At 32.7% G+C, this 10,820-nt stretch overlaps 1 protein-coding gene across 1 annotated transcript; it reads left to right on the forward strand.

The window, feature by feature from the left end:
• Window positions 1–280: 280 nt before the first annotated feature.
• On the forward strand, window positions 281–3,138 carry LOC114726086 (putative UPF0481 protein At3g02645). Its single transcript, XM_028912652.1, has 3 exons — window positions 281–475; window positions 1,298–1,913; window positions 2,465–3,138. The coding sequence occupies exons 1-3, from the start codon at window positions 281–283 to the stop codon at window positions 3,136–3,138; spliced, it is 1,485 nt and encodes a 494-aa protein (XP_028768485.1).
• The last annotated feature ends 7,682 nt before the right edge of the window (window positions 3,139–10,820 follow it).

Below are 10,820 nucleotides of genomic sequence, written 5' to 3' on the forward strand. Positions count from 1 at the left end.
ACCTAATTATATCACCCAAAAAAAAAAAACTGAAACCCAACTACAAGTCGTTTATTTATCTTTGTCTAACATAAATTCAAAAAGAAACTCAGAATTAATAGGCATTAATTTTAAGATAAACCAACATTCCTCATTATTTCATTAGGAGTTGCGAAATCAATGACGTGTCAGTGATAAAAATAACAGCTTCATCACTCTCTCTTATTAACCTTCTTCGCTAAATATCTCTCTCAAGGGAAACAAGAACAGCTATTGCAAGATACTTCAATTACTCATATTCATGTCTTTGTTTAGACCTACCTTCTCAAATGAGTTCAACAAATCAGACATCGATGAGCTTAGGTGGGTGATTCACATCCGGCAAACCCTAGAAGAAGAGCTTGACGAAGAAGATGATGGCGAATTCCTTGAGTCTATTTTCAACGTTCCCAAGTCCCTTATGACCATTGATCCAGATTCTTATATCCCGAAACAGGTTTTAATATATATTTTCTCAATGATCTTAAAGTGAATCCACATTTTTTTCCCTAATAAATTTATCAATTTTCCATTTTAATCTTTCGAAATTACTCCCTGTCGTAGGCCATTGAGTAATTTTCTTAATAGTTTAGCTTCTTGTTCTTCTTTTCCTTTTATATATATACTGCCATGAATTCAACTGATTTTATTGTCTGGGACATTATTTTTAGGAGGAACCAAACATGATTATTATAATATTTTTCAAATTTAATTGGCATTGACTCAAGGTTTATTTATCCCGTTTTGGTAAAACTGATCAAACTTAATTCAATATGTATTTAATTATATATATTGAAAGAGAATAACGTAACAAAAGTATTGTTAAATAAGTTGCACAACTTAACATTTAAATCTAATCAAGTCAATATAAAGTTATTATAATCACAAACTGAATCAAAATTGGTAATTAATAATACTCATTAATCAAAATTATAGTCATATGCAGGATGATACTTTCTATATAACATTTTATAAGACAAAAATAATTCTAATACGATGCCATTTTGTGCTAACAACTGAAAAATAATAGTAAAATTTATGAACCGATCAAACTAACAATCTAACCCCTTTTTCTAATTGTATTTTTATCAGTTCTAAAAATAATTTATTCTGTATATGAGCATTTTAGACCAGTTCAAGCATCAGTTTACTGATTTTTCAATTGAATTGACCAACTATATTCCACCGTTTTCTAGATTTGACACTTGATCATAAGGAAGAAATCGTATCTGTAAGTATGATCAACTTATTTATCTTTGTGAATTTATACTTTTAACAGATTGCAATTGGTCCTTACCATTGTTGGCGTCCACAGCTGAGGGATACGGAGAGGGCCAAACTTGCTGCAACAAAAAGACTTCAAAAGAAGCTTCAGATTAGCCTCAACTTAGAACATCTTGTTGACCAACTGAGAAAATATGAGCATAGGATTAGAGCCTATTACCACAAGTACTTAAATTTCAATGGCGAAACCTTAGTGTGGATGATGGTTATTGATGCCTCCTTCCTCCTTGAGTTTCTTCAAGAAGGAAGAGTGATGGATTATGGTTGGAGGAAATTAGGTCATAATGAAATCCTAAGGGACATACTAATGCTTGAGAATCAGATCCCATTATTTGTTTTGAGAAAAGTTTTAGAGTTGAAATTATCATCAATAGAATCAGCGGATGATATGCTTCTTGCTATGTTGATAGGGTTCTTTAAAGAAATTTCCCCTTTTAAGACTATTAAAGAAAATTTCCCAGAGATCTATCAGGTTTCGCAATTTGCACATTTGTTAGATTTCTTGTACAATATGACTGTGCCCAAATTAGAAGAACAGCCAAATATGATTGACTTTGACGACCATAATAGAGACATGGAAGGAAATGAAAAATCCATTGTGAGATATGCCTGTAAGATTTGGAGGATGGCTTCAAAATTAACCAAGTCTTCAATAAGTTTCATTCAGAAGGTATTATTAGACTTCTTTTTCACATTAATTAAATCTATATACAGGTGTATCAACTTATGTCAGATTTCTCTAACCCTAGGGAATGAAACATTTCAATGAGCTCAATTTAAAAAAATTAGCAAGTGGGTTTATAAAGTTTTAGTAATGAAAATATGTAAGATAAAATAATAAGAAAAACTAATTAAAAGTGTTTAATACCACTTCTCCAAATTTTCAAATCAAGCTCATTAAAATTTTTTTCCCCTCCGTTTTCCTCATACCAAACAAATTATAAATGTGCTCCCTGATAGACCACCTGGTTTGGAGTCCGTTTTGCATTTAGATCATCTGTGGGTACTATGAATTAATGTAATCTTGTACAATAGATTTGTATGTGTGACTTTGATCGAGTTTAATTCAGAGATTAATTTAGTTATTTTCTTCAGGTACTGTTATACAAGCCAATGAAGATCATAATTTGTTTGCCTTTGACAATCATTTGTAACCTTCCAGTGATTGGAATGATAAAACACTCTTTGGAATACTTGTTTTTCTCAGAAGAGAAAGAGCAACAAAAACCCGAAATTGTCGATCTCAAACAACCACCATTGATGGAGGAAATCGTTATCCCTTGTGTTACAGAACTCTCAAACTCTGGAATTTGCTTCTCACCCACTAATGGAGCAATTCAAAGAATCAGATTCGATGCAGAAACAACCACACTGCACCTTCCCACAATAGCCATAGACATCAACAGTCAAGTGTTGCTCAGAAACTTGGTTGCTTATGAAGCATCAATTGCATGTGGGCCACTTGTTTTCACAAGATACACAGAATTTATGAATGGGATTATAGATTCTGGGGAAGATGCCAAGATACTGAGAGAAAAAGGGATTGTTCTGAACCACCTGAATAGTGATGAACAAGTGGCTAACCTATGGAATGGGATGGGTAGATCCATTGAATTGACAAAAGTACCATTCTTGGACAAGGTCATTGAAGATGTGAACGAGTACTATAATGGTAGGATGAGCGTTAAAGCTTGGAGATTTATGAAGCTTTATGTGTTTGATTCATGGCAGTGTCTGACATTTCTAGTTGTCGTATTCATATTTATCTTGATGTTCTTGCAAGCTTTCTGCTCTTTCTATGGATGCAATCGCAGAAATCATGTTAAGGCTAGGTGATTCGATAGTGGAATACAATACTTTCTCCAAAGCATAAAGTTCTACAGTGTATAGCGGTTGGACTTGGTTGTGTGATCTGGTTTTGCTGGATTTTAGATCCGGCTTTGATGAGCCGGGTTATTTAATAAGAGTTTTTCATCTGGGGTCACTTATTATGGTACTCTTTCAGTCTTAAATATAAGACCTATTTTGTAGTATAATTTATACTACAAAATGAGTCTTATAAAATTTAGGACCAAAGGAATATTTTGTTTGCTTAAGAGCTACCTTTGACCCAAAACTAACTCTTAAATAATTAAAAATTTAAAAACTTACTTATAATATTTTTGGGTTAATATTTACTCAGTAAAATAGAATTATTTCCAAACTTTGAAAAAATATAACTAATTCTATAAAATTCGAAAGCAAGTCATTCAAAGTTAAAGCATTTGAAAAATCCTGTCCAATTTTTCCAAAAAAATTATTTTCTCAAAATTATAGAAACTTTAATAAGTTACTTTTTCATATGTTCTGGGTCTTCTTAAAGAATCCACAACTTTTTATGTGACCGTTTAAATCCATAACTTTTCATTTTCACAATCTCAAAACTAATATATAATAAAATACGTAACTGGCTATCGCTATCACATGCATAATTACATCCCATATACAATAAAACAAGACTTATACATAACCTCCATAAATATTTTCTTTAAGCACATAATGTGAAAAAATGGATATTTCCCAAGTTATCTGAACTGAAAATGTATGGGTCCTATGACCTGTCTCAAACCTAGCATCACCTTGAGGCAAGGATTAGTTTTGAGTTGTCTAAGCGAATATCTATGCTTATACCCCAAAGCTATTTCCCATATTCAACTCCAATCATGTGCCTCCTCATGGTACACATTAGGACAATCAGAATTTTGCATTTAAATGAGACGGCTTCATCTAGCACAAATCATATCAAAATCTATATCCCTGTTCACTAATAGACTTCGATCTTATCATAAAATATGATCCCAGCTCTTTAAGTCTATATATCTTGGATTAGTTAAGATTGCACAGATCATTCTGAAAAATGTTTGTATGCCACTTGAGTCCTAATGACTCACCTCAAGGTAAGTTGTTAACACGGAAACATATTCTTATCGTCCTCATCTTGAGCTGATGTTCTGTCAACCCAAGTTGCAAACTTAAATCTCTTGTTATTCCTTAATGCAACTAGAATCAATATAAAGTAATATGCTTCATATATGGATAAGCATGCTCCTAGTGTCGTCCAACCAAAGATCAATCTCTATATCTCATCTATCAAATATATTCTCTTAATTAGTTCAACTCTAGTACATATAACTGAGTGATAAGCGTCGTTCTGCAACGGATTTTTTAACTTGTGTGGAAAATCTCGAGTTTACATACTAAGAATCAAGGCCATTTAACTGATTTCATCTGATTCTTCATTGATTGATTTTTTATTGTTGAAACTAGGGTACAGGTTTTAGTGCATTTTCTTTTATATTTCGTTGGCTTAGAGTATATATTCCCTATACCATATCCAATACAGAATTACAATATACGAAATTCATCAAATCTGCCTCCCTACTCTCATGGTATCAAAGCAAGACGGGGAGGTTTACCCAAATTTCTAATTATCAACCTACCAAATGATGCCTAATGAAGAACCTAGTGAGTCGATTAAGTCGACCATGGCTTCGGATCAATCAAACTCACCACCAAGACACAGGCGATGACTGTCACATCCTGCAGAAATTGACCATGACTGTCACATCCTGCAGAAATTGACCCTGGTAATGGAAATGAAAAATTAAGTCAGGGGCCAATATGGAAGGTAGACTGGTTGAAAAAGCCAGGTATGACATAAAATTCAAATAAGGTCCAAACTGATATTTCTGAAATTATTGATCTAGGAAGGGCAAAATGGGAAACTATGAGAAAAATTCCAGAAAATTCCCGAAAAATGGTAAAAAGGTAAGTTAGAGGTTTTGAAACCTCAATGAAGGCTCTAAAAATGAAAATAGTATGAAAATAGATTATTTCGAAATTTCCTGGAAACAATCGTTTTTCGAGAAAAATAATAAAAAATAGGAAGAAAATAATTATTTTAAATAGTTAGAAGCCTCAATAATTTCATAAAAAATATGGAATAATTATCTAAATAACTATTGGGATTTATAAAATTGATTTCATGCCTTGAAGGTACAAGAATTTTTTTTTCGGAATTTATTTGTAGCAGACTTACCGATAAAGCCTTAGTCGAAGAAAATTCAAAATAAATGGTTACAGGTGGAGAAAAATCCTAAATATTTTAAAATCATATTCTTATATTAAAATGGGATTTTTCATAGAGAGAAATGAAATTTTGGAGGTCTAAAGAAATTGTGAAAAGTTACAAGTGAATAGTAACCGATAAACTGCATTTTTGTTTGAAATTAATATTTATGAGCGGCTCCATTTTTTCTTTCTTTTTGGGTCAGATTTGGACTTCATTATATGCCAAGAAAAGTCTAAAATTTTGTGCAAAATATTGGCCCAATAATTAAATGGATTTAAGCCTAATTTCAGTTAAAATATCAGTAGGAATATTCTAGAGACTGGACACATGGTATGATCTGAAATTTTAGGGCATTGGATCGCAACCACTTGGCCATTTTGTTAGCCAAATTTTGGCCATTGATGGGGAGGAAAGGTCATATTTTTTTGTCTATAAATACCCCCTCATATTGCAATAATTCGGCCAAAAATAGAAAGGTATAAGGGAGGTGCTACCAAACAAAATTCTTGACCTTGGAAGAGAGTCTCCAAATATGCAATTGAAGTAGAAAATATCAAGCTTTGATCAAGGCTTGATTGAGGTAAGTTTAAGCTTTGTTCTGGCTAAGATTAAAGCTTGTTTTAGTTGGAAATTCGAGTTGTTTTTCAAGGTTGCATGCTGTCCAAAATTCAGTTGACATGAAGAATGATTAGGGAAGGATAGAAACCATGATTTAAGGCTTGGAATTACATGTTTAATTGATGTTTGGATTGAATTTTAGAAGAAAACAAAGATAGGGTTCTAAATGGTTCAATTCGGCCACTATGTTATCTTGGGGTAGGAGATTGTCTCAAGGTATTTTGATGATTCCAATAAATTCAAAAGGTGTTTTTGTGCAGGGAAACACTAAGGAAAAGTGTTTGAAATCATTGAAATCAAAAATAGAATGTTTGGAATATATACTACCCTATTCGGCCAAGTCTAATTGAAGGGGAAGGAGTGTGATTTCGTAAAATCTGATTTGATATTTGGATTCTATATGAAAATTTGTGTAGGAGTGGACCAAGAGGTTTATGGAAACAAAGAGGAAGTAATTATGTCAAAAATCAAAGAAAAATGGGTTTAATTAAGTTTAATGTCAAGCATTAGTGTATATTAGGGGTGTGCATGAAGCCCAAATGCCCGCAGAGCCTGCCCGAGCCCGAAGAAAAATTGCCCAGCCCAGCCCGAAAAAAAAGAGCCCGAAAAAGAATGGGCATCTTTGGGCTGGGCATTTCATGGGCAGGGCTGGGCATTTCATGGGCAGGGCTGGGCATCGGGCAGGACATGCTGCCCTGCCCATTTGGCCCTGCCCAGATTATATATATTATAATTTATAAAATAATATTAATATATTACATTTCTTTACCTAAAAAAAAGTTATCTCCCTCCTCTTTGCAATTTAACTTATTATTATTACATGTCTATTAGTTTTCTATTTTAGGGGATCTAATTCTTCTAAAGAAGCAGTAGTATCTTGTTTTTAACTTGTTCTTCGTGAGCTTTATTGTGCATATCCTATTGTTTGTTGTTGTTGTAGTGTTGGCTATTTATAAGTCAATCTTCCCCTCTATGTCATTAACAACTTTCTTTATTAGAGAATGGAGTTCATACATTACATATTTGTATAAATAAACAATTTTGAATATTTATGCAAGATAGAAAACAAGATTGGGGTAGGAGCATGGAAAGAAAATTGGGGTTTAATTATCTGAATTACATGTTTTCTATTTAATTTATATTTAGTTATTTTGTATTAATTTTTTATGAACAAGTCATATGATAGAAAGAAGTCTTTTAGTTGTATGGACTGCTAACTGCATTGTATCGCATAATAAGTATTTACATATTAAAAGTCGTTATATTAAATTATTATGAGATTATAAGATTTTTTATTTTTCTTTTTACAATTATTTTCACCCCATTTTTATATGGTCTATGTTATTCCTGTTAGCCTATTGCTTCAGTTTTAATATCTTTTTGCAATCCTTTAGGTAACATTTAATTTTTGCCACTTAAATGGATAATCAAGTTTCTATTACATCGCCATCCCTGGCTCCCAATGGAATATCTCAATGTGCTTCAACCCCTCTTCAATTTTTTCAGATGTTTTATTCTTTTCTCAATTTTCTGGAGATTAATGCAAACCGTTTGAATTTCAAGACTTTAATTACAATCTTGAGAGTTGTTTTGTTCTAAATAGATTATGAATGTTATTTATTTGGATATTTCCTAAGACTTGTTTTGAATTATTTTTGGATAATTTTAATGTGTGAAAATATAAAATTATGAAATGTAATTTTCAGGTATGGATGAAAGTTTTTTTACATGTGATATCGGTAGGTCATCACCATTTGGGCAGCAAAGCCCGCCCTGCCCAGCCCGCCCATGCCCAGCCCAAAATGGTTAGAGTTTCTATGGGCAGGGCCGGGCAGCGGGCTGCAAAATGAAGCCCATTCATGTTTCGGGCTGGGCATCGGGCAGGGGTTCTGCCCTGCCTAGCCCTGCCCATGTGCACCCCTAGACTGTATATGCTTGAATTATTGATAAATTAGAATGTGTTTATATATGAATTGATAGGTTTTGTGGAGAAGAATCAAGGAAAACACTGACCCCTTAAAGAGGCCAAATTATACTAAGTGAACAAGGTAGCATTGAACTTATAATTTGATTGTTTATCTTGCTTGCTTAATGTGTTTATATTTATTGCTTTGAAGTAATAGATTTATGTTGTGGCAATTGTTAAATTTATGACAATTGAATTGCTTTGGCCAAATGCATAATATTATGACAATGTGAGTATGTTCTTGCTTCTTTTCTTGGCATGATGCATGACATGATTTTATGTGACTTAAGAATGTCTTGAAGTTTTATAACATATCACATTGTGTATGGCTTGATTGACATGATAATTATAGTTCATTGCTACTGAGATTTCTATGAAATCCCACTCCCTCAATGTATAAACATTAATAGGAATCCCAGGTGGTGCTACTAAGGGCAAGGAGAAAGGAAAGGGATTCACTTGGAGGACGAGGAAGTATATTGTTATAAAAATGATGTTTTGTAATTATATACATTATTATGTATTGTTGTAAACTATATTGAAATATTATATCAATGATCATGGATATTTTCATATGAGTAATTGATCAAGGATTTATGTGTGAGCATAAGTCACATGATTGGAAAGGTTATGTGAAAGGAAAAGAAAAGAAAAAGATCAAAAATTGCAAAAAGGGGGGGTCAAGGTTGACTTTTTGGGAATAAAGTTTGACCAATTTGATTATGAGCAATTGGATGAATCTGGATCTAAAATTTGACTTGCTTATTGTCACATCCAGTAATATGGCATTTAGGAATAGGGATATTCCTAAATATTTAAGGGTAAAAAATGACAAGGAGAAATAGAAGAATTTTGGTAGAAAATAATTATTATGGTTTTCCAAGCCAATTATGGAAATTTGACTAATTAAGGAAAATTAGTCAAAATTAATTATGGAAAAATATTTCCAAGCCTCATAAAATTAGGAAAAAATAAGGACAATATTCCTTGAGAATTGTATGGGATTATAAAATTGGTTTTATGACCAAATTACCCTTAGAGAAATTACAAAGGAATTTAAGGGCAATTTAAGCTAGTTTAAGGTCTTTTATTTGGAAAATTCCAAATAAATAATTGGAAGGAGAATAAAATCCTAAGAAAATTTTTATGATGTTCCAAGGAATTATAAGAGATTATGGAATTAAAAGAAGGCCCTCAAGTATCCAAGATTTTTTCCAATTCCTCTGAAAAGTGGAAAAATCACTAAAGAGAAGGAAATTAGTTTTTCTTTTTATTTAATTATTGGGAAATTAAATTTGAGACAAAGAGGGAAATTTTGGAAAGATAAAAATGAGGAGAATAATTTATGAATCTGATAGAAAATAATCACAGAGGCCAGAACACTGTAATTATATAAAATAAGTTAAACCCGGAGTAAAAGTGCACTAATAAAGCAAGACTAGAGTCTTGCAATTCAAATGATTCATATTTAGCCATGTGTCGAGCCCCTAATGGAGAGGATTTAAAGCTTTCCAAGTGTCAAGCCTCAAGTGGAGGAGAGTTTGACTTTTGGAAATTAATTACATTATGATTTAAGTTAATTAAGAGAGAGGATTAAGACTAAGTAAGCTTTTGACACATGGCATAGCATTAATGTTGGTTGGTGAGATATTTTTGGTGCCTTGATTGAGCTTTTCCTCCCCCATAATCAGATTACATTTCGGCTTAAGAGAAAAGAGAGAGAGCAAGAGTGATTTTGTGAGGGGATCAAGCAAAAAGCAAGCATATTTGATCTTCCAACTAGGATTCAAGCTTGGTAAGTTGTTCTAAGATGTTCCTTGCTTTGTTTTATTGATTTGTATGGTTAGAAAAATCACTTCTTGTCCCTTCTTGTTGCTGGCTGAAATGGGTATAGTGTAGGGAAGGAGGTTTTGTTGTTAAACATAGTTAGGATATTATGAATCAAGGTAGTTTCAAGTGGTTTAGTGTTGTTTTGAAAAGTTTTTCATGGTTGAACTCCAAGAGGTATGGTTAAGCCAAGATCAAAACTGAACCCTAGGATTTTTTTTTCAAATTTTTTAGGCTACCATTGTGTTCAAAATGAAAAATGGTGTAGGGTAAACCTAAAGAACAAGTGTTGGAGGCCATAGAATCAAAGTTGTAATTTTTGGATTTTGAACCTTAATGGTTCGGCCAAGCTGAAACTGGAAGAGGAAGTTTTATTTTCTTAAATCCAAGTAGATATTTAGAATCTACATGAAAAATCATGTAGGAATGAGTTAAGAGAGAATTTTTAGGGTTTAAGGAAACAAACTCTAAAATTAAAGAACAAAGGTGGATGCTTTAAGGGACAAAGGTTGTCCTTAAGTTATGTTGTTGATTTTTATGAAGAATGGTTGATGATTCTTGCTGCCCTTTTTGTGGATTGCCATGTTAAGGTTTGGCATTTGTGGAAGCAAGAAAGAAGAACAAGAAAATCAAAGAGCATTGGATTAAGGTAGTAAGATTTAGTTAACCTTAATGTTGAGTGTTGCATTGACTGCTATGCAATTTCATGTGCTATTATGTGGTTGAACTAGATGATGATGATGATGATGATTGTGTAGCTATACTCCTTGCTTTATGTGCCTTGGCTATTGCATGTTAGAATGCTACATGTATGAGGTAAAGTAGTTCCATATTAATAGCAAAAGGTTGGAATGCTTGTAATTGATGCATATTAATGTTTTGGTTGATTGATCTTCTTACTGGGATTTCTTAAAATCCCATCCCCTAAATATAATCTAATATTTTAGGGCCTGAAACTCCTAAGAGGAAGCTGCAAATTGGAGGCTAAATCATGGT

Source organism: Neltuma alba, unplaced genomic scaffold (assembly GCF_004799145.2).
Source record: "Neltuma alba isolate B1F8T4 unplaced genomic scaffold, ASM479914v2 tig00012338_pilon, whole genome shotgun sequence".
Lineage (NCBI taxonomy): Eukaryota > Viridiplantae > Streptophyta > Magnoliopsida > Fabales > Fabaceae > Neltuma > Neltuma alba.